General features: G+C 43.4%; 1 protein-coding gene across 1 annotated transcript in view; it reads right to left on the bottom strand.

Moving 5' to 3' along the window:
• slc18a2 (solute carrier family 18 member 2) overlaps positions 1–25,703 on the bottom strand; it is a 53,302-nt gene that overhangs the window by 6,025 nt on the left and 21,574 nt on the right. Inside the window, exons 9-14 of the mRNA XM_061837970.1 lie at positions 22,603–22,663; positions 22,302–22,397; positions 9,667–9,745; positions 8,758–8,809; positions 6,670–6,733; positions 6,459–6,578 (exon numbers count right to left, since the gene is read on the bottom strand). Coding sequence (XP_061693954.1) covers positions 6,459–6,578; positions 6,670–6,733; positions 8,758–8,809; positions 9,667–9,745; positions 22,302–22,397; positions 22,603–22,663 — 472 coding nt within the window. The remainder of the gene's footprint in view (positions 1–6,458; positions 6,579–6,669; positions 6,734–8,757; positions 8,810–9,666; positions 9,746–22,301; positions 22,398–22,602; positions 22,664–25,703) is intronic.

Genomic DNA, 25,703 nt, shown 5'->3' on the forward strand with positions numbered 1-25,703 from the left:
CCCTCTGCATTTATCCAGGCTTGGGACTGGCCTACAGATTGCACTGGTTTGTGCCCCCATGGGGTTGCATTTTTCAGCCTATATTCACTTTTTTTTTTTTTTTTTTTGCAAATATTGACACCTATGGGCAATTTATTCTTCAATCAAACTACCTGGGATGTGGGAGGAAACGAGAGTACCTGGAGAAAACACACGCAGGCACAGGAAAAACGTGCAAACTCAACATAGGCGGGACTGGGATTTGGACCCCAGTCCTCAGAAGCAAGCAAATGTGATAACCAGTTGTCTACCCTGCCTTATAAAAACATAATGTATAAAAACAATTGAACTTTTGGCCCTACACTAGACTATCATAACTGCTGGAAAAAAATAGTTTGGATAAATTTTATTTGACGAATGCTTTGTTTGTAGTGTCTCTTACTGTGGCACTTCCAGTTAACACCAGTTTGGATTTGCATATTAGGTCAATAATTAGTTCTATTTAATATTTGCATTGAACTATTTGAGTGGTATTTGGCAGGGTGGAGTAGCTATTGAGCGTTGGTCTCACAGTTCAGAGGACGAGGGTCCAAATCCTGGTCCCGCCTGTGTGGAGTATGCGTGTTCGTGCCTGTGTGGGTTTTCTCCGGGCACTCTGGTTTCCTCCCACATCCGCAAAACATGCATTAATTGGAGACTCTAAATTGCCCCAAGATGTGATTGTGTGTGCAACTGTTGTCTGTCTCCATGTGCCCTGTGATTGGCTGGCAACCATTTCATGTTGTACCCTTCCTCCTGCCCGTTGATAGCTGTGAGAGGCTCCAGCACTCCCACAACTCTTGTGAGGATAAGTGGCTAAGAAAATGGATGGATGGACATTTAAATGATAACTATTCAGGAAAGTTATTCAAAAATTCACATTTTTAAAGGAGATTTGAAACCAAGTTTAACAAAATGTTGCTGTTATTTTCAGCATGAGCCACTTCACATCCCATTTGCTGGAGCATGACGCTTCTTAAGACCTGTAAGAGCGTTGTTGCAATAAACAAGCATGGGAAGAAAATCTACTTAGCCTTAAATGATGTCTGCTCAGCTACCCTACATTGTGGTTCTTTTAGGGCCACATGTGGCCATTTTACACTGGGTATTTTCCTGCTGATTATTATGTCACAAAATATATACAAAATATCCACCACTCTGGAGAATGGCTCATCTGACATACTGTTTTTGCTATCTTTATTCTTCCTAATGGAAAGAACACTAGCACATGTACAGATGGTCTGTCCGATTCATTGTCTACCAGCTGCATTAGCTTTAGCTGGACTTATAACCTCACTATGAGGGTTAGAAAAATTCAAATTCAACAAAGGTGTTGACGTGTGCCTGGTCCATTGTCAGTTGTACAATCCAAATAATTACATTTTCTAATGCCACCTAAAAAGATCAAATGTCCTCAGAGAAGACAACTGGTCCTAGCGATAGAGTCCATCCACTTTTTTGGAGGTCTTGTTGTCAAGTTTGCAGGTGAGCTGGAGCTTGTCCCAGCTGACTTTGGGCGAGAGGCAGGTTAAACTCATGACTGGTTGCCCAGTTGACAGGCACATATAGACAACAGCCATTCATGCACACATTCACACTTGTGGACAATTTAGTCTGTACTCAACCAATATGCATGTTTTTGGAAAGTGGGAGGAGGCAAAGTCTTCTTTTCCTTTCGGCTTGTCCAATGAGGGGTCGCCACTTTTTCCATCTAAACCAATCTCGTGTATCTTCTCTAACACCCACTGTCCTCATGTCCTCCCTCACAACATCCATCAACCTTTTCTTTGGTCTTCCTCTCGCTCTTTTGCCTGGCAGCTCCTTCCTCAGCACCCTTCTACCAATATACTCACTCTCTTGCCTCTGAACATGTCCATTGAAGTCTGCTCTCTTGAACCTTGTCTCCAAAACATCCAACTTTAGGTGTGCCTATCATGAGCTAATTTCTAATCCTATCTAACCTTCTCACTCCAAAAGAGAACCTCAACATCTTCATTTCTGCCACCTCCAGTTCTGCTTCCTGTTGTCTCTTCAGTGCCACCGTCTCTAATCCGTACATCATGGCTGGCCTCACCGCTGTTTTATAAACATTGGCCTTCATCCCAGTAGAGACTCTTCTGTCACATAACACACCAGACACCTTCCGCCAGCTGTTCCAACCTGCTCGGACCCGTTTCTTCACTTCTTTACCACACACTTTACCACCACATTGCTCTGTATTGTTGACCCTAAGTATTTTAAGTCATCCACCCTCGCTCTCTCTTCTCCCTGGAGCTTCACTCCTCCTCCTCCGCCCCTCACATTCATGCACATATATTCTGTTTTACTTAAACTAATCTTCATTCCTCTCCTCCCCAGTATGTGCCTCCATCTTTCTAATTGTTCCTCCTCCTGCTCCCTGCTTTCACTGCAGATCACCATATCATCTGCAAACATCATAGTCCAAGGGGATGAAAGTCTAACCTCATCTGTCCGTCTATCCATTACTACCGCAAACAGGAAGGGGCTCAGTGTGGAACCCTGATGCAGTCCCACCTCCACCTTAAATTCTTCTGACACACCAACGGCACATCTCACCGCTGTTCTGCTGCGCTCATACATGTCCTGTACTATTATAACATATTTCTCCGCCACACCAGACTTGCGCATGCAGTACCACAGTTTCTCTCTTGGTACTCTGTCAGAGGCTTTCTCTAGGTCTACAAAGACACAATGTAGCTCCTTCTGACCTCTGTACTTTTCCACGAGCATCCTCAAGGCAAATAATGCATCCGTGGGACTCTTTCTAGGCACGAAACCATACTGTCGCTCGCAGATACTTACTTCTATCCTGAGTCTAGCCTCCACTACTTTTTCTCATAACTTCATTGTGTGGCTCATCATCTTTATTCCTCCTTAGTTTCCATAGCTCTGAACATCACCTTTGTTCTTAAAAATGGGGACGAGCACACTTTTCCGCCATTCTTCTGGCATCTTCTCTCCTGCTAGTATTCTATTGAATAAGTTGGTCAAAAACTCCACAACCATCTCTCCAAATTGCTTCCATACCTCTACTGGTATGTCATCAGGACCAACTGTCTTTCCATTTTTCATTCAGTTCAGTGCCTTTCTAACTTCCCCCTTACTAATCATTGGCACTTCTTGGTCATTCACCCTTGCCTCTTTGACTGTACCTTCTCTCCCATTCTCTTCATTCATTAACCTCTCAAAGTACTCTTTCCATCTTCTTAGCACACTTCTGGCACCAGTCAACACATTTCCATCGCTGTCCTTAATCACCTTTACTTGCTGTACATCCTTCCCATCTCTATCCCTCTGTCTGGCCAACCTTTACAGATCCGTTTCTCCCTCTTTCATATCCAACCTGGTGTACGTTGTCATATTCCTCTTGTTTAGCCTTCACCACCTCTACCTTTGTCCTACGTCGCATCTCAATGTATTCCTTCCGCCTGGCCTCAGTCCTCTCCATGTCCCACTTCTTCTTCGGTAATCTAATTCCTTGGATGACTTCCTATATTTTGGGGTTCCACCACCAAGTCTCCTTCTCCCCTTTCCTACCAGAAGGTACCCCAAGTCCTCTCCTGCCTGCCTCTCTGAGTACCTTGGCAGTAGTATTCCAGTCTTCCTGGAGCTCTTCCTGTCCATCTAGAGCCTGTCTCACCTCTTTCCGAAAGGCCACACGACATTCTTCCTTCCTCAACTTCCATCACTTGATTCTCAACTCTACCTTTGTCTTCTTAATCTTCCTACCCGCTACCAGAGTCATCCTACACACCACCATTCTATGCTTTCGAGCTACACTCTCACCCACCACACCTTACAATCAGTCAACTCCTTCAGATTACATCGTCTGCACAAAATATAATCCACCTGCGCGCTCCTACCTCTGCTCTTGTCGCTCACTCTTTGTTCCTGTCTCTTCTGGAAATAAGTGTTCACCACTGCCAATTCCATCCTTTTTGTGAAGTCCACCACCATTTGACCCTCAAAGTTCCTTTGCTGAATGCCGTACTTAACCATCACTTCTTCATCGTCCCTGTTTCCTTCGCCAACATGTGCTTTGAAATCACCAATCACAACTTGCTCTCTCTCTGGCATGCTCAGGATGACTTCGTCTAGTTCCTTCCAAAATTTTGCTTTCAACTCGAGGTCACATCCTACCTGTAGGGCATAGCCGCTAATCATATTATACATAAAACCCTCAATTTCAAATTTCATCTTCATCAATCGATCTGATACTCTTTTCACCTCCAAGGCATTCTCAGACAGTTCTTTCTTTAAAATAACCCCTACTCCATTTCTCTTCCCATCTAGTCCATGGTAAAATAATTTAAACCCTGCTCCTAAGCTTCTAGCCTTACTCCCTTTCCACTTGCTCTCTTGGATGCACAATACATCAACCTTTCTCCTAATCATCACGTCGGGAGGAGGCAAAGTACCAAGAGAAAACCAACATGAGCACAAAGACAATATTCTCACTTTGTACAGGAAGGCTGGAGCCAAGATTCGGACCAAGAACTGGGAGGCATGAGTCATTTGATGACTCTGTACGCGTGTATAGATCGGCTGAAATAAGTATTTAACATGTCACCATTTTTCTCACTAAATATATTCCAAATGGGGCTATTGACATGAAATTCTCACCCGGTCTTGAGAACAAACGAAGTCATCCATACTTACAAAGAAAGTAGAACAAATAAGATCAGGAGATATGTGTAATAATGTGAAATGACAAAGGGGAAAAGGGTGAACACGCCAACTGATGGTTCTTCAATACTTTGTCGAAAAAGCCTTTGTTTGCAATGACTGCTTCAAGATGGCGCCTATATGGAGAAACAAGTTGTATGCATTGCTCTGGTGTGATTGTGGCCTTTTCCTACACACAAGCAATCTTCAAATCTCGTAGCTTGCATGGGCTTCTTTTATGGACCTTGAGTTTCATTTTTTCCCCAAAAATTTTCAAATGGATTCAAATCAGGTGATTAGCTAGGCCATTCTAGCAGCTTTATTATTTTTCTTTGAAACCAAATAAGAGATTTCTTGGCAGTTTGTTTTGGATCATCATCTGACTGAAATGTCCATCCTTGTTTCATTTTCATCATTCTCGTAGATGGCAGCAGATTTTTGAATGAATTGGTACATTTACCCATTCATCCTTCCTTCAATAACATGACATGTACCATTACTATTTGCTCAAGAGCAGACCCACACCATTATGTTCCACCTCTGAACTTTTGGTGTGGTGTTTTTAGGTTTTTTTTTCTCCTCCAAACTTGATTTGCATTATGGCATCCAAAGAGTTCAATTTTCCTCTTATCTGACCAGACTATATTTTCCCATTATTTAACTGGCTTGTTAAAATGTTGTTCAGCAAACTTTAGACAAGTTTTTTTTTTTTTTTTTCCCCACCATTGGGGTATTGTGTAGTGAGTGTGCATGCAGGCCCTGCGGTGGAATGCATTACATACCGTATTTCTTGTGACCACAGTACCTGCTAATTCCAGGTCTTTTCGATCTTCTCCACAGGTGCTCCTTAGCTCTTGGAAAAGGTTATTCTTTGCACTTCTCTGTCATAAATTTTGCAAGGAGCACCTTATCGATATATGGTATGATTGCCTTACCACTTATGTATTCTGCCCCCAATTGTGCTAACTGGAACATTCAGAAGGTTAGATGTGTGACTTTGCAATGGTGTTGAGATAGCTCTTTGCTCTTTCCCATCATCAGATTTGTCTTGACTCACACCTTGGCAATGACATCTTTTTGTAGGCCATCAGTCCTACTGATGGGCTCCGAGTTGATAATTATTTGCACTGACAAGGGGCTGGATTGCTGTTGTTTATTTATTTATTTTCATTAATAGACATTAGGTGTCGTCTTAGCTTTCCATGCCTTTTTGCACCTCCCATTTTTGTGTTCAATACCTTTTTCCTTTTCGCATTAATATACACAACTTAATTTCTGATATTTGTTGTACTTTCTTTGTATGTATGAATTCCTTGGGTTGTTGCCAACATCTGGTGACATTTTCAGGTCAATAGCACATTTGAAAGTATATTTAGTGAGAAAATTTATGATGTGTTAAATATTTATTTCAAAGGCTGTGTGTATGTGATATTATAATTGAGCTAATAACATTATTTGAACTTTTAACAATTTACCCAAACAAATAAATACTGCAGTAGGGTGTAAATACTGTCACAACTGGCACTAGGGTGATCAATACAAGCTTTTGAAAAAGTGAACATAAACCAGGGATGGAAAAAAAAACTTTAAATCTGATGAGATTTTGTATGCAAATAAAGAACGAGTTCTACTTTAATGTATTTCTTTGAAGCTAGCTGATGCTAGCTCCAAAATAAAAACAAAGCCCGCTGGGGTACATTAGTGTCATATACAGTAATTGCAAGTTCCAAGGTATCATGTGCCTTCTTGCTTACCGAGCGCAAACCCCATGCAAAAAGCCACATCAGCTATGGCGTACACACTTCCATAAACTGACACATGCCGCAAGTCAACCAAGTATCCCATTATAGGCATCATAGAAGAATCCACCATACCTGTAAATGTAATGTAAAAATTTGAACAGGTTACATATTAAGTGTACCATATAAAGCTGGAGTATTATTATTTTGTATGTTACATACTTACCAATGGCAAAACCAACCCCGAAGTTTGGGAGAATGAGACCATAGATATCTCTTGCAAATGGAACCTACAATTAGTAGATACCAAGTTACAAAATAAAAATCCAAACATATATTGTGCTGTGTTATTTGCCCCCCTCCTGATTTCATTTTTTTTTTTTTTTTTTTGCACATCACACACAAAGTTTCCCAATCCACCGATCCAGCATCCATTTTCTGAGCCGCTTATCCTCACCTGGGTCAAGGGATTGCTGGAGCCAAGCCCATCTGTCATCATGCAGGAGGCAGGGTATATCCTGAACTGGTTCCCAGCCAATCGCAGGGCAAATGGAGACCGACAACAGTCGCTCTCACAACCACACCTAGGCCCCATTTAGAGTCTTCAATGGATTCAATTAATCCATGTTTTGGGGATGGCGGAGGAAACCACAGTGCCCAGAGGAAACCCACGCAGGCATGGGGAGAACATGCAAACTCCACACAGGCGGGGCCAGAATTGAACCCTGGATCTCACAACTGTGAGGCCAACGCTCTACAGCTGTGCCACTGTGCCGCCAGTTTTCAAATCATCAAACCAATATTAATATCACTCAGAGGCAACCCAAGTAAATACAAAATGCAGTTTTTAAACGACATTTCAATTGATTAAGGCACAAAGAAAATCCAATCCTTTCTGACCTTCTGTGAAAAAGTAATTGACCCCTGAACCGGTTGTGCCACTCCAGGGAGCAATAACTGAAATCAAGCATTTGCAAAAATTAGTGATGAGTCCTTTACATTGCTGTGGCGGAATCTTGTCCCACTCTTCTTTCTAGAATTGATTCGACTCTGCCATTTCAGGGGGTTTTCTTGCAGGAATTTAAGGTCAAGCCACAGGATCTCAATTGGATTTAAATCTGGACTTTGACTTGGCCACTCCATAACCTTAATGTTGGGGTTTTTTTTTTTTTTTTGGGAGCCATTCTGAGGTGGTGTTTGCTGGTGTGTTACAGATTGTTGTCCTGCTGCATGTTCCAAGTGTGCTCCTTCAGGATTTTCTGGTACACAGCAGAATTCATCATTCCAACAATCACAACAAGTTTTCCTGCTGAGACATCGAAGCAGACCCAGACCATCACACGGCTTCATGGTTGCCACAATGACTTTTGATACGGTAGATCAAAATATACTGCTGAACAGGTAGGAAATGTGGGTAGGACTAAATGGAACAGTCCTTAAAAGCTTCAGCTCCTACCTGGAGGAATGGAGCTACTTTGTAACTATTGGAAGTGCTCAATCTCAACGAATGGCAATGACCTGTGGGGTCCTCAAGGTTCAGTCATTGGGCCCCTCCTATTTAGCCTGTATATGGTACCCTTGGGTTCAAATTTTCAAACCTTGAATTTTGACTATCATAGCTATGCAGATGACACAGTTATATGTGGAGTGATATACTGCTGCTAAACAGTGATTTTGATGAATTTGATCAAGGTGCAGGGAGACAGATATACAACGTCCACATACTGTGCATGTATGGTTGAGGTCAGATGTTTCATTCATAAATATGTGAACATTGGGGATGACACCCTCTGAATCATTGTAGAAATTAATTGATTGGGTGCTTTAGTATTGTCATTATTATTATCACTTTAGCTGGCGGAGCTATGGTGGGGGTGGGTACACGAATTATCGGAGATGAGGAGCGATACATGAGGTCCATGGACACATTTAATTCACTGTGTGTTATCACCAGCTCATAATGTATTTACTACATCTGTTGCCACACCCGCCAAGAGCATTGATCTGTTCCACGTACGCACAGATCACTGTGATTACACATGGTCCTCATCAGCACCGAGATGTCTCCATGCACTACTGTGTGTGAATGAGAGGAGCCGCTTTAATTGGCTGCGAATGAAGTTTACCGGAGACATGCCAATTTTGGTGCAGCCTGCTTTCCTGCAGATCCGCTGGGGTAAAATGGTCTATTAAATTACCATCACTGATCTAACACACCCCTGACAGAAGGATGCACTGCCCACTATGCCAGATTTACATTGCTCCCTAGTATACCCTAATGGTTCGGGCTTAACCTTAAGTCCACTATACTCACCCCTATTACACAGATTCCAACCACCACCATTCCAATCAGGGCACAAAGCCATCTGTTGGTGGAGAGACAATTCATCAGGGAATTATAAAATTGTCTTTCTTTTTTTCAACAACACATTTCTGAAATTCGAGAAAATAAAATGTGACTCAAGATATAAATATCCCATTACAAAAAGGGATTCAGGAAACAAGAATAAGAATGATCCTAACCAAACAAGTGCCTGAGGAGAAAGCTGATAAGTTGAAGACCTTTGAACCAGATGAAAATGTCATGTTACCTTAAAGGACATCTCTACTCATAAAACTGTACACAATGTTAAAACTAGTACATTTGAACAGAATAGAAACTAAATTAAGCATAAGAGATGGAACTGCTGTCATATGAGAAAAAAAATCTGACCTAAAAGACACTAATTCCTGAATGTAACATTTGTTACAAAAGTACTGTAAAGTGAGTCAAAAATCTTTTCCTTTTTAAAATTATATTAGCTATTATGGGAGATGTCACAACACACAAGTTCTTATCAAATTAAATGAGACTTTCTCAGTGAACATAGAAAAAGATGAACTCCGAAAGTATCCCCTTTTTTTTTTTAACGTAAAGCTAACCATAAATACACAGATACAAAATTGAAGTTACAGTAAAAGGAACAATACTTTGAGAAGCATCATTTGAAAGTAATTTCTAAAAGAGGTGTAGTAGACAGTGATAACCATGCTGAACTACCATTCCAAGATGTGACATATCCAGGAGCCGTTATGACGCACTGGAGCATCAAGGCAGCAGTGAGGCCAGGCTCACAAACATCAAAACACTGAAATCTAATTTTGCAAAGCGGAAGCAGATATCGCACCCACCCGAGGGAGTGAAGGAGAGACTGAGAATAGATAAGAGTTATTTCTCTCTTACCTCCCCATCTTGTGCGCCAGTGTACCAAATATGTAGGTTCCAATAAGGTAGGAGATGGATGCTGGTAGGAAAGCGACTCCTAGACAACAGACAGACAGACAGGCAGACAGAGACAAACACATACACACACATACGCACGAACACACAAAGAGAAAAAAAACAGGCAGTACAAAAGACAAAGTGTGGTAAGACTTTGGAAGATAAGCAGATTCTATCAGTGCTTCATCATCAAGCTGCTGTACATCTTCCATTGTTTGTAATGAAGACCTGTGGATTCCACCTGCCAGCATGCGGCACCCTAATATCCTGTTCACCGTTTTATTTTTATCGGCCCAAGCCTTCATATACAAGCAGACTAAAGGAGCAAACCAATAACTGCAGTGAAGAAAATAAGTATTTGAACACACTGCTATATTGTAAGTTCTCCCACTTAGAAATCATGGAGCGGTCTGAAATTTTCATCGCAAGTGCATGTCCACTGTGAGAGAAATAATCGAAAAAGAAAAGTCCAGAAATCACAATGTATGATTTCTTTAACAATTTATTTGTATGACACAGTTGCAAATAAGTATTTGAACACCTAAGAAAACCAATGTTAATATTTGGTACAGTAGCCTTTGTTTGCAATTACAGAGGTCAAACTTTTCCTGCGGTTGTTCACCAGGTTTGCACACACTGCAGGAGGGATTGTGGCCCACTCCTCCACACAGATCTTCTCTAGGTCAGACAGGTTTCTGGGCTGTCGCTGAGAAACACGGACCGAATGTTGTGAGTACTCGACGTGGGTCGCCCCTGGTGACGACTTCAGTGGACTAAAATCATAATCTGTATAATTTTACTACCCAAATTGGAGCCGTTTGCGTTCGTGTTGAAACTGCGCGGCCTAGCCTAGCCTAGCCTAGCTCGGGAAAAACAAGCAACGTATGTAATCAAATATTTGCTGAGGAGGTAAACATTCAATAGTGAGTACTTACACGACCTGCAAAACCTACGTTTCCTTTACAACGAGGACCATGAGTACTTACTTACTTACTTATACCAATTTAAACGTGCCTATAGGCTCAGACCACCTTACCTTAGCTGGTTAACAACGAGTAGCATTTGCAATCAAACAGTGCTGTTGAAGAAGCATCAAACGTCTTTAACGCCATAACGTGTATGATCTAAAGAACGGGTACAATGCAGGACGTGAGAACTTAGAGGAAATTTAACAAGTCTTATGTTAGTACCCAAATTCGAGCCGTATCGTTCGCGTAGAAGCTACTCAGCCCAAGTTTAGCCTAGCACGCTTTAACTAATCCCTTACATCCACATATCCTTTGAATCGTCATATCCATTATTTTTTTACACAGGTAGTATGTGATTTGTGTACCTTATGTGCTGACTGTGTTTATTTGATAGCTTTTATCAGACTTAAACTTTAACATAGACGAGTGTGTGAATTATGTATCTTATGTGCTGACTTTGTTTATTTGTTTGCTTGTTTTGGTCTATCTGCAGCCCGAAGAGGTGCACAATTCCTTTGCGTCCTGTCGGCCGGTCCCAAGCCCGGATAAATGCAGAGGGTTGCGGCCAGTGGGGTATCCGGCGTAAAACTGTGCCAAACATATATGAGCGTTCATCAAATGACTTCCAGAACTGATAGGTCGTTGCCTGGGCTAACTACGCCCGCCCCCAGCACTGTTAATTTGCAAAGTGTAGGTAGAAATTCAGGTAATGTAGGTCAAAGACAAAAAAGAGGAGGAAAGCGACTTAGTCAGCAGAAGAAGAAGAGGCATGTACAGTCCCTACAACTGTGTGTAGGGACTTTGGATGTTGGGACTATGACAGGAAAAGCTCAGGAGTTAGTTGACATGATGATTAGGAGAAACGTTGATGTATTGTGCATCCAACAGAGCAAGTGGAAAGGGAGTAAGGCTCGAAGCTCCGGAGCAGGCTTTAAATTATTTTACCATGGAGCTGATGGGAAGAGAAATGGAGTAGGGATTATTTTAGAGGAAGAGCTGGCTAAGAATGTCTTGGGGCTGAAAAGAGTATCAGATCGAGTGATGAGGCTGAAATTTGAAATTGAGGGTATTGTGTATAATGTGATAAGTGATAAGGGTCGCTGTTACAACTGCAGACTGCTGGGCCACCTCGTGGCTCGCTGCTCAGTCAAACCCGTAGGACCTGCAGTCAAGGTATTCACAACGGTGAATTACAACACGGACAGCCCAACGTGGTCCCTGGTTCAGGTGACGTTAAGTGGAGGAGAACGTTCATAAATGGCTATGGCGTTCATTGACTCCGGGTCTGACGCCAATCTCCTGAACCCGTGAGTGATTGACTTATTGGGCTTAGAGATATTGAGAACGCAGCGTCTCCGACTCGCTTATGCAGCCAATGGCAAGTTTTTGTGCCAGATTACTACTGCACTCACACCTTAAACATGACGTTCCCAGGTGCACACACTGAACCCTTGAGTTTTCACGTGTTCGATTCACAAAGCATTGACATCATCTTGGGGAGTCCCTGGCTCAGGCAATATAACCCTCTCATTGACTGGCCATCAAATCAAGTCGTGGGGTTTGAAATGCGGAGGCGCGTGCTTTGCATCCCCTGATAAAGAGAGCTCACAAGTTACTTCGGGACCTCTGTGTGACTCTTCACAGGAACCGGATTTAACCTAGGTCCCTGACTGGTACTTGGATCTGAAGGAGGTGTTTTCTGAAGCTAAGGCTAAGTCCCTTCTGCCTCACCGGCCGTATGAGTGTACTATTGCTGTACTGCCCGGCACCTCACCCCCGTGGGGGAGACTCTTCTCTCTTACAGGCCCAGAACACCAAGCTATGAGGTACTATGGGGCGGAGTCACTGACGGCGGGTCTCATCCAACCCTGGTTATCACCCCCCCGAGCGGGCTTCTTCTTCCTAAAGAGAAAGGATAAATCCCTGCATCCCTGTATTGACTACCAGGGGCTGAATGACATCACCATAAAAAACAGGTATCCTCTTCCCCTAATCACCACACCCTTCAAGCTGCTGAAGGGAGCCAGGATATTTACTTAGCTGGACCTTAGGAACGCGTACCACCTGGTGCGTATGAGGGAGGGAGACGAATGGAAAGCTGCCATTAACACACCCACGGGGCATTATGAGTACCTGGTGATGCCTTTTTGGACTGATGAATGCACCAGCGGTGTTCCAGACCTTCGTCAATGACGTCCTGCGCGAGACGCTCAATAGACATGTTTTTGTTTATCTTGACGACATGCAGATTTTTTCCCCGAACGAAGATTCCAATATCAGACACGTCCAGTCCGTGCTGCAGCAGCTGTTGTGGCACGATCTGTATGTGAAGGCAGAGAAGTGCGAATTCCACCAACCCTCCATCTCATTCCTGGGTTTTATCCTAGCGGAGGGGAAAATCTGCATGGATACCGGCAAGGTCAAGGCTGTCCTTCAGTGGCCCACTACCACGAATCGCAAAGGTACAGAGATTCATTGGGTTTGCCAACTTTTATCGCAAGTTTATTTGGAATTTTAGCACCATAGCTTCCCCCTTGCATGCACTCACCTCTCCCCACAGTGCCTTCGACTGGGATCAGCAAGCTCAAGGCCGGCTTCACGTCAACCCCGGTCCTCATCCTGCCTGACCCTGATAGCCAGTTTATTGTCAAGGTGGATCCATCAGATTCCGGGATATGGGTGGTCTTCTCTCAGAAGAGTTCCAGGGATGGGAAACTACAACCCTGCACTTTCCTCTCCAAGAGGCTGACGCCGGTGGAATGGAACTATGATATCGGAGACCGGGAGTTGCTCGCCATCAAGACGGCCATGGCGGAAAAGAGTCTGCAGTTCGGCTGGGTGGAATACTCCCACAACTCCCTTCTCTCGGCTTCGACTTTCCATGTGGTTCTTGGCTACCCTCCCTCTCTCTTCCCGTCTCTAGACACTGACTCACCGCTGCCGTCGGCATTGACCATGGTAAGGCGCTGCAAGCGGACCTGGGAGCGAGCCAGACAATTGCTCCTACGTATGGGATGCACCTACAAGGGGGCAGCAGACCGCAAGAGGTTGAGGGCACTGACTTATAAAGTTGGACAGCGCGTCTGGCTGTCGGCGAGAGGCCTCCCGCTATGGATGGAATCTTGCAAGCTGGCCGCCAGGTTCGTCGGTCCTTTCTCCGTCACAAAGGTGATCAACCCGGTTGCAGTATCATCGAAACTCCCGAGATCGATGCAGGTCCTCCCTATCTTTCATGTCAGTCTCCTCAAGCCAGCTTGGTCGTCTCCACTGGTCCCGCCTGCCGAACCCCTTCCTCCCCCCCGCATGGTTGATGGGGGATCGGTCTACACTGTGCACCGACTCCTGTCGTCTCGCCGTTGGGGAAGGGGTGTCTAGTACCTGGTAGACTGGGAGGACTATGGTCCCGAAGAACGATCGTGGATCCCGTCCCGGTTTGTGATTGATCCCTCCCTCATCAAAGACTTTCACGCCTCTCACCTCGAGGCGCCTGGGCTGCCCAAGGCCGGCTGTTAAGGAAGGGGGTACTGTTATGGCCCTGCCGGTTCCTGCCATGGCTGTATCGGTCCCCGATGCACCACGCACCTGCCGCAATCAGCGGAGGCGCACACCTGCGGACCTGGGAGCGAGCCAGACAATTGCCCTTCCCTAACCCTAATAACCCTAACCCTAACCCTCTATTAATTAGTCCCATTTATATAGAACCACACGTGCGGTCTGGCCTTTGCCAAATCGTTGCTTCATGCCTTGTTCCCGCACTCTCGTAATCTCGTCCCTGATCTCCCGTGTATCGACCCCTGCCTGCCCACTGACCTGCCTCCTAAGCCTGATGTTCTTGTTACTGCTGTTACCGTTGACTGCCTGCTTGATCCCCGACACTGGACTGAATAAATATGTTTCCCAAACTCTTACATCTCCTGAGTCCTGCATTTGGGTCCAACCCCGTGTTCTAGTTGTGACAGAACCATAGTTCATAGTGAAACTCAGTTAGCAAGAACAATACATCTCTTCAAAATGATGGTTAAGAAGGCTCGCAAGTTTCCCACAGCATTCTAATGCAGCAAATATTTGCAAATAAAATTCTCAGTTTCAGGATAAAACCTTCTGCACATGAAAAATGTGTGTTCTGGATGTTTTGAAATGGCTGAGCGAGAGCCTGGTCCTATTGGAAATCATTGAGGTGACTGGAAAAGGGGTGTGTACAAGACACGGCTCACCATCTGAGAGACAGTGTTTCTTTCGCAAATGATTCATTTGAAAGACCAAATATATTTTGTGAATGAACTGACCAAAATCAGTTTATGAAATGATTTATTCTTTTTCCTTGACTGTTGCCCACCGCTATGAGGCGAACGAGTTTGAATGAGAGTGGAAACAAAACTGTTGAAGCGTTCTGTGACTCACTTCTGAATATTAAGCAGCCAGCGTTAAGCAGTGCCACACAGGCGGAAGAGGGACTGAAGTAAAATGTGTGATTCGTTCACTGATCTGGTGCACTGAGGAACTGAAGACTGATTCGTTCAGGGTAGGGCTTAAGTAACTGATTCATTCAGTGAATTGGTGAACTGAGGAACTTGAAGAGCGATTCATTTGTCGGCCCTCATTTGTGATCAAGTAAGGAATGATGTACAAGTAGTAATTCATTTGCCAGAGGAACGGCATACTATGCAGTGAGCATACCCATGGGTGATTTTAAATGCAAGTCCTGATGTCTTCGTGGGGATAGCTTTCACGAGCAGCTGTTTCTTCAAGCTAACAGATAATTTTCAGTCACTCAAGCACATGAAATCAAGCAGACATTTAAAATAAATGTATATTGATACAGAGTAATAAATGTATAGTGTTCCCCCATTATTTGCGGGGGTTACGTTCCTTACACCCCTGTGAAGAACAAAAATAGGTGAATAATGGATGCTGTATTAATATACCTATGATATGTACCATATTTCTGCCACCATAAGATATTAAAATTCTTACATTTTCCCCAAAATGGACAGTGGCTTGTCCAATGAAGTACACGTGAACACACTGGTTACACTGTGACCATGTATGGTAGTAGTTGTATGTAAGCAACCATTTGTTGGCACAGAGAGGAGTAACTGCTTTTTACATCTGTAAGCAGAAGAAGCTTTCATTGCCCCATGCACAACCTGTGTAGGCTGGTGATTACTGAAAAAGCTGAAAACAAAAAATATTCACACAATAGCATAATGAGCAAATAATAAAATAAAAAAATGACTCAAGGAATAATTGACACAAAACATGCACTTGAAATGCTATTTACATACTCCGAGCATGCTTTGCGACACAAAGGACCTCTTTGGTGCCTCAAAGCATGCTGGATGGATGGGAGAATGAGGACAGAGCATGTAGCTTACTTACGTCTTCTCTTCCTTTCGGCTTGTCCCGTTAGGGGTCGCCACAGCGTGCCATCTTTTTCCATCTAAGCCTATCTTGTGCATCTTCCTCATGTCACAGCATCCATCAACCTTTTCTTTGGTCTTCCTCTCGCACTTTTGCCTGGCAGCTCGATCCTCAGCACCCTTATACCAATGTACTCACTCTCTCACCTCTGGACATGTCCAAACCATCGAAGTCTGCTCTCTCGAACCTTGTATCCAAAACATGCAACTTTGGCTCTCCCTCTAATGAGCTCATTTCTAATCCGATCCAACTTGCTCACTCCAAGACAGTACCTCAACATCTTCATTTCCGCAACCTCCTCCTTTATTCTTGTTGTCTTTTCAGTGCCACCATCTCAAATCCATACATCATGGCTGGCTTCACCACTGTTTTATAAACTTTGCCCTTCATCCTAGCACAGACTCTTCTGTCGCATAACATTGCTCCGTATTGTTGACCCCAAGTATTTGAAATCGTCCACCCGAGCTATCTCTTCTCCTTGGAGCTTCACTCCTCCTCCTCCGCCCCTCCCATTCATGCACATATATTCTGTTTTACTTCGGCTAATCTTCATTCCTCTCCTTTCCAGTGTGTGCCTCCATCTTTCTAATTGTTCCTCCGCCTGCTCCCTGCTTTCACTGCAGATAATAATATCATCTGCGAACATCATGGTCCAAGGCGATTAAAGTCTAACCTCATCTCTGCGTCTATCCATTACTACCGCAAACAGGAAGGGGCTCAGTGTGGAACCCTGATGCAGTCCCACCTCCACCTTAAATTCTTCTGACACACCAATGGCACATCTCAACGCTGTTCTGCTACCCTCATACATGTCCTGTACTATTCTAACATATTTCTCCGCCACACCTGACTTGCGCATGCAGTACCATAGTTTCTCTCTTGGTACTCTGTCATAGGCTTTCTCTAGGTCTACAAAGACACAATGTAGCTCCTTATGTCCTTCTCTGTACTTTTCCACGAGCATCCTCAAGGCAAATAATGCCTCTGTGGTACTCTTTCAAGGCATGAAACCATACTGTTTCTCACAGATACCTTTTTCTGTCCTAAGTCTAGCCTCCACTACTCTTTCCCATAACTTCATTCTGTGGCTCATTGTCTCTATTCCTGTATAGTTTCCATAGCTCGGATCATCACCTTTGTTCTTAAAAATGGGGACTAGCACACTTTTCGCCATTCTTCTGGCATCTTCTCTCCTGCTAGTATTCTATTGAATAGGTTGGTCAAAAACTCCAAACCATCTCTCCAAATTGCTTCCATACCTCTACTGGTATGTCATCAGGACCAACTGTCTTTCCATTTTTCATTTAGTTCTGTGCCTTTCTAACTCCCCCCTTACTAATCATTGGCACTTCTTGGTCATTCACCCTTGCCTCTTTGACTGTACCTTCTCTCCCATTCTCTTCATTCATTAACCTCTCAAAGTACTCTTTCCATCTACTTAGCACACTTCTGGCACCAGTCAACATATTTCCATCGCTGTCCTTAATCACCTTTACTTGCTGCATATCCTTCCCATCTCTATCCCTCTGTCTGGCCAACCTTTACAGATCCGTTCTCCCTCTTTCATATCCAACCTGGTGTACATGTCGTCATATGCCTCTTGTTCAGCCTTCGCCACCTCTACCTGTGTCCTACGTCGCATCTCAATGTATTCCTTCCACCTCTCCTCAGTCCTCTCCATGTCCCACTTCTTCTTCGCTAATCTCTTTCCTTGGATGACTTCCTGTATTTTGGGGTTCCACCACCAAGTCTCCTTCTCCCTTTTCCGACCAGAAGGCACCCCAAGTACTCTCCTGCCTGCCTCTCCAAGTACCTTGGCAGTAGTACACAGTCTAGACAGCGCAGGACGTCATTGACGAAGTTCTAGAACACCGCTGGTGCATTCATCACCAGGTACTTATAATGCCCCGTGGGTGTGTTAATGGCAGCTTTCCATTTGTCTCCCTCCCTAATACGCACCAGGTGGTACGCGTTCCTAAGGTCCAGGTAAGTAAATATCCTGGCTCCCTTTAGCACCTCGAAGACAGACAGCTCTTCCTGTCATTCTAGAGCCTGTCCTCACCTCTTTCCGAAAGGCCACACGACATTCTTCCTTCCTGAACTTCCAACACCTGATTCTCTACTTTACCTTTGTCTTCTTAATCTTCCTAGATAGACCAGAATCATCCTACACACCACCATCCTCTGCTGTTGAGCCACACTCTCCTCCACCACTACCTTCCATTCGGTAACCTCCATCAGATTACATCGTCTGCACAAAATATAAACCATCTGCGTGCACCTACCTCCACTCTTGTAGGTCATTCTATGGTTCTGTCTCTTCTGGAAATAAGTGTTCACCACTGCCATTTCCATCCTTTTACGAAGTCCACCACCATCTGTCCCTCAAAGTTCCTTTGCTGGATGCCGTACTTACCCATAACGTCTTCATCGGCCCTGTTTCCTTCGCCCACATGTCTATTGATGCTAAGGACTACTTTGGTCTAGTTCCTTCCAGAATTTCTCTTTCAACTCGATGTCACGATGGGATAAAGATAGGAAGAATGTGCAGCAGGTAAGAGTGATTAAGGATTGCGATGGAAATATGTTGACTAGTGCCAGTAGTGTGCTAAATAGATGGAAAGAATACTTTGAAAAGTTGATGAATGAAGAAATTGAGAGAGAATGAAGAGTAGAAGAAGCACAACAAAGAATGAAAAATGGAAAGGCAGTTGGTCCTGATGACATCCCAGTGGAGGTATGGAAGCAATTTGAAGACGTGGCTGTGGAGTTTTTGACCAATTTATTCAACAGAAAACTAGTGGGCAAGAAGATGCCTGAAGAATGGAGGAAAAGTGTGCTAGTTCCCAATTTAAGAACAAAGGCGATCTTGAGAGCTGTAAGAACTATAGAGGAATAAAGACGATGAGCCACACAATGAAGTTATGGGAAAGAGCAGTGGAGGCTAGACTCAGGACAGAAGTCAGTATCTGCGAGCAACAGTATGGTTTCATGCTGAGAATGAGTGCTTGTCTTGAGCATGTGAGTGGAAAAGCACAGGGAATGTCAGAAGGAGGTACATTGTGTCTTTGTAGATCTCGAGAAAGCCCATGACAGAGTACCAAGAGAGGAACTTTCGTACTGCATGTGGAAGTCTGGTGTGGTGGGGAAATATGTTAGAATAGTACAGGACATGTATGACGGCAGCAGAACAATGATGAGGTGTGCCGTAGGTGTGACAGAAGAATTTAAGGTAGAGGTGGGACTGCATCAGGGATCAGCTCTGACCCCTTCCTGTTTGCTGTAGTCATGGATAGGCTGACAGATTAGGTTAGACTGAAATTCCCTTGGATGATGATGTTCGCAGATGATATTGTGATGTGTAGTGAAAGCAGGGAGCTGGTGGAGCAACAATTAGAAAGATGGAGGCATGCACTGGAAAGGAGAGGAATGAAGATTAGCCAAAGTAAAACAGAATATATGTACATGAATGGGAGGGGCAGAAGAGGAAGAGTGAAGCTTAGCTAAAGTAAAACAGAATATATGGGTGTGAGTGAGGGGTGGAGGGGGAAGAGTGAGGCTCCAGGGAGAAGAGATACCGGGTGGATGACTTCAAATATTTAGGGTCAACAATCCAGAGCAATGGTAAGTGTGGCAAGGAAGAGAAGAAACGGATCCAAGCAGGTTGGAACAGCTAGCGGAAGGTGCATGGTGTGTAATGTATTAAAAGAGTCTCTGCTATGATGAAGGGCAAAGTTTATAAAACAGTGGTGAAGCCAGCCATGATGTACGGATTAGAGACGGTGGCACAGGAAGCAGAACTGGAGGTGGCAGAAATGAAGATTTTGAGGTTCTCGCGAGGAGTGAGCAGGTTGGATAGGATTAGAAATGAGCTTATTAGAAGGACAGTCAAAGTTGGATATTTTGGAGACAAGGTATGAGAGAGCAAACTTCCATGGTTTGGAAATGTCCAGAGGCGAGAGAGTGAGTATATTGGTAGAAGGGTGCTGGGGAAGGAGCTGCCAGGCAAAAGAGCAAGAGGAAGACCAAAGAGAAGTTTGGTGGATGTTGTGAGGGAGGACATGAGGGCAGTTGGTGTTCGAGGGGATGATACAGGAAATAGGCTTAGATGGAAAAAGATGACACACTGTGGCGACCCCTAACGGGACAGGCTGAAAGGAAAAGAAGAAGCATGTTTTTGGGATATGGGAGGAAACCAAAGTTCCCAGACAAAACCCACTTCAGTACGGAGAGAACATGCAGGGAAGGACAGATTTGGACCTGGGTTGAAACTGTATGGCAGATATGCTAACCAGTGTTCCACTGTGCCACCACTTTTTGAGATGTTAGAGAAAACCCAGAAGCAACTTCAGCTAAATTAGAGGCTTTAAAAAACGTGGTGTGGCTGTTTCAGGATGCAAAAAGCGGCTTGGATAATGGATGGATGGATAGTACTTAATCATGGGTCGCAAAGTTGAGTTGTGGGGAAAAAAACGTTAATGTGCCAATGCCGCACAATAGTCCACTTACAATGTGTCAAACAGCTCCTTGACAAGCACAAAATCTCTGGAACAAAGACAATTAGAATGAAAAGCCCAAAACTCAATTTTACAACCACACCCATAAATGCCACGTCTGGAGAGTAGTCACCAGGGCTTTTGAAAACCTCACTCCTAATGTGGACTATAGAGGTGGATATATGATGTTTTCTTGGGCTCTGAGGCACAACGGCAGAGTGAATATCATCACAATTTTTTGGCAAGATGACTACAATAGATTATCAGAAAATATTGGAGGGTAATCAGCATTTATCAGCCCGGAACCTGCGCATGCGACACACTTGGATTTACCAACATGAGATGACCTCAATACCATTATGCCACTCAGGGAGATCACAAACATGCAGTTCATGTAAGACATTCCAAGGATTTACAGGACCTGGAGGCTTTGTGCCAAGATTTATCACCTGAGAAAATAAAAGGTCTCATCCACAACTGATGAAACACGCAAGTCCTTGTTGTGGTTTTAAGAACTAAGGCGGTGCATACTTTTGATTAGGGACCATCTCATTATTTTATTTATCGCTATGTTTGTTTTATGATTATGCTGTTTTCTTTGAATAAAATTTTGAGTACAACAGTACATTGACTGGCTGTCGGGAAACTGTCATATTACAAAGATGAATGAATTCAAAACTGAGTGGAGCGTGTGCGAGCTACAGCGGGAGAGGGAACGAGACTACCCAGAGGCTAAACAGAGGTGAGGCTAACTGGAACGCAAGGCTAACCGGAGATGAGCCGAACCACAGGCAAACCAGAAGGGCGGCTAATTGGAGGTGAGGGTAACCGGTGGCTAACAGCAGGCAAGGCTACTGCTCCATGTACATACACCAAAATCTATCCATTCCTTTTCTACACCATTTCTCACTCGGATCACGGGTGAATTGGATCTTATCTGGATTAACTTTAGGCAAGAGGTGGAGTAAAACCTGGAGTGATCGCCATATAATCACAGGGCACATAAGAGCAAAAAAGACATTCCCACTCATATTCACTAAGATGGACAATTCAGTATTTTTAATCAATTTTCCATAGCTGGAAGAAACCCACATATGATTGGAGAACATGCAAACCCCAGACAGGAAAGCTTCACCCAAAATTTGAATTAAGAACTTCTTACGTATGCCTCACAGCATGCATCTTAACAAAATCTCACCATGCTGTCTGGAGTCCAGGCTAGCATTTTGTCAGGAATTTCACTATTAATCATGGGTTTGGACAGCAGCGGGAGCCAAAGTCACAGGGAGCAGCGCGAGGGGTAACACAAATCACTGAGAGTGGATGGGAATGGAAACCATGACAACTCTCGGTGACTTTTCAAGGTATTAGTAAAAAATCGGAGTGGATGGGCTGGGAGTAAAAAATGGGGAGCGGCTGTGGGGTTAATAGGTGTGGGTCTCGAACATTTGGACCCAGTATTGGTAAGGCATGGGATCAATCTCTGTCGGAGGGGAAGGGAGTGGCAGTCAAAATCCCTTCCTGTATTAGTGTCTACTCCCGACCATTATTGAAATATTGTTTAGACAACTGATTGGACTTTTAGCATGTCACCATGTTATGCTTTTGAATGGCACCTAACACAAACGTTCAAAGTTGACATTTACGTTGATGTGTACTTATAGTATGTTGAAGTGCTCAGCATCCATCCATTTTCCATACTGGCAAATACCTAGCTGCCATTTCCTGGCACACATGGTCTCCATCATCCAGATTGGCAGTGTTGGCTCGAGCATGGCGATGGCCATATTTCCAAAACAAATAGCACCTGTCAAGAAAGATGAAGCATAAATGGATACAAGTTTCTTTTTTTTTTTTTACAATTTCTTTTTAGTTTACAAAAATGACAGCAAACAATTCTGATTGACTGAATACATCGCTTTAGCAGTACTCCAAAAATGTCAATGCAGACATTATTAGTCGAGTGACATTACATTCAATTTGTGTCTGCTGTCTTGGTTTTGTGGTCTTACCAGCAGCAATAACAATGTATGGATCTCTCATGAGGGTTAAAAGTGGTGTCCCCTTCTGAGTCTATTAAAGGAAAAATACAATATTCTCCATGTTAACACAAACAAACAAAAAAAAACTTTGAAATGAATGCATTTTTTCCATTTGTTTGAATAGATTAATGTACAAAGGGCAGTGAAAAGTAATGAGCCCAATTCATTCCCCCAAATTTTCACCCTCTTTAGTTTAAATACTGTTCAGGTGAAGCTCCTTTCGGTCAGCCATTTTGGAAATCAAGTAATTGTTGGGTGCCGAGCAGAAGCAGAGCGCTGTGATTGGATTTTTTTTGCTTTGGAAGGGGAACCGCCACTAAACATTTTCAAAATGTTGCAAAATGTACATGGTGATGCTGGAACACGTTACAGCACAGTCAAAAAGGGGGTGTCCAGGATCAAAGGCGAAGAACAAGACCTTGGTTAGGGTAACCTCTGTGACAGGCAAAGGAGCAGCCAACCATTTGATCATAGAAGATTGAGCAGTCGCCATTCATGAAATTTATCATTGATGACATCATTTTAACATCATCCACATTTTGCAAAGTTTTAAAAAGTTTTAGTAGGTTTTTTTTTCCAAAGTAAGAAATTCAATCACAACTCTCTTGAAAACAATGCCACACCCCTTCCACCAAAATATATAATATAATATATTTGTAATACTCGGTTAAATTAAATTGGGCTCATTACTCTTTAACTGCCCTTATAGATGTGCTCTATGAAAAGGTAATTTTGTGAGTTTTTATGAATTGCTATCAGTTTTTGTGATACTGAGATACAAACCTTATTTGCAATATACATTGGGACATTGTGTAAAATGTAAATCAAACAATAGAATAATTTGCAAAAACCTTTCAACCTACAGTACAAACACACAACAAGGACAAGATATTTATTACTGAAACTGATGAACATTGGTTTTTTTTTGCAAAAATTCCATCACTTTGAATTTCATCTCTCTCTCTCTCTCTCTCTTCTCTCTCTCTCTCTCTCTCTCTCTCCTCTCTCTCTCTCTCTCTCTCTCTATATATATATATATATATATATATATATATATATATATATATATATATATATAGTCAGGGGCCCCATACCTCAGTGGTCAGAGCATTGATTTGGTAAACCAGGGGTTGTGAGTTTCGTGTCTCACTGGGGCCTTAACTGCCCAAGAGGGGTTGTGTCAGTAAGGGCATCTGGTGTAAAAACTGTGCTAAAACAAATATGAGCGCTCCATCTGAGATGTTACGCTGTGGCAACCCCTAATGGGACAAGCCAAAAGTAACTTCCTTTTTACACATTATATTTATTTTTTTATATTTTGTAGACCACACGATTCGTTACTTTACACTGCTCTCTTTACACAACTGACATTGTTAACACACACTTAAATAGATTTTACATCTTGCACTTCTTATAAGGAATAGTTCCTTTTAACAGAATGTCTCTTGTTCTTTAATCTTGTTGCTATGTTGTTGTCCTTTATTCTAAATGTCAGAGAAAAATTCCTTGTGTTTTTACACACTTGGCCATTAAAGCTGATTCTGATTCTGATGCTTGTAAGAGGAATATGCAAAAACACCTGTTTGGAAAATTCCAGAGGTGAACGGGTTAATTGAAGAAGGTTTAGTTTCATGACTGGCCATAAAAGAAGCATTGCTGAAGGCTCAGTTGTTTACATGCAAGGATGGGGCGAGGTTCACAAAGTGGTGAACAAATAGTCGAAGCGTTCGGAGGTGGTGAAAAAGGCCCAGCAGCGACTCTTTTTCCTGAGAGTGCTCAGGAAGAACAATCTGGAAGCTAAGCTGCTGCTGGCTTTCTACAGAACCACCGGAGAGAGCATCCTCATATACTGTATCACAGTGTGGTATCCTCGATGTACAACAGTGGACAGGAAAGCTCTGCAAAGAGTGATCAACAGCGCCCAGAAGCTCACTGGCTGTTCTGTGCCCTCTTTAGAGGACATTGCCAAGTCCCACTATATCATATAAGAGCAACTAACATTGTTAAGGAGTCTTCCCATCCTGGTCACCACCTGTTTAACCTGCTACCCTCAGGCAGGCGTTATAGATCCCATAATTCATGGACAAACACACTCAAAGAGACCTTTTTCCCTAGAGCCATCAACACCTTGAGCTCAAGAGCACTGAACATAAACCACTGTAATGTAAAATTATGCAACTGCACTTTCTTTTGCTTGCTTATTTTTTTTTAACTTCTCTGAGCAATAATGGAGTACCAATGGGTAATAATCTCACCAATTACTGGACATGGAAAATAAGACTGAAAAATACACTTTTTAAGAAATTTCTTTCAGCAATATCTGTGCCTTGATTGTAAATATTTTTTGGAGTCACTTTACCTCACATTTAATGTTTTCTATTTTATTTATATTGGTTAAAGTACCCTGTGGAGTAGCGCTCGTTATCTCGTTATACATCTCATATAATGACAATAAAGGCTTTTGATTTGATTTAAGAACGTTTCACAATGTGCAATTGCAAAGAAAATATGGACTTCATTATCTATAGTCCATTCAATCATCAAAATATTAGGAGAATCTGGAAAAATCTCTGCACATAGCGGATGTGGCAAGGCCGAAAACCAACAATGAATCTCGTTGACCTCCCCTCACCCAGGCACAATCCATCCATCCATCCATTTTCTCAGCCAGTAAACCTCACAAGGGTCACGGTCGTGCTGGAGACAATTCCAGCTGTCATCGAGCAGAAAGCGGGGTACACCCAGAACTGGGTGCCAGCCCATAACAGGGCCCAGGGAGACAGACAACAGTCACACTCACGATCTCACCTTGGGGCAATTGATAGGCTCCAATGAATGCATGTTTTGAGGGATGTGGGAGGAAACCAGAGTGCCTGGAGAACATCCAAACTAAACACTGGTGGGCAGGGATTTGATCCCCGGTTAACAGAACTGTGAGGCCAACGCTCGACAGCTGCACTGGCGTGCCCCCCCCTTCAGGCAGCGCTGTGTTAAAAACGAGCATTGTGTATAAGATAATTCCACGTTGCCTCAGGAACACTTTAGAAAAGCATTATGATTAAACACGGTTT

Source organism: Syngnathoides biaculeatus, chromosome 12 (genome assembly GCF_019802595.1).
Source record: "Syngnathoides biaculeatus isolate LvHL_M chromosome 12, ASM1980259v1, whole genome shotgun sequence".
Taxonomy (NCBI): Eukaryota; Metazoa; Chordata; class Actinopteri; order Syngnathiformes; family Syngnathidae; genus Syngnathoides; species Syngnathoides biaculeatus.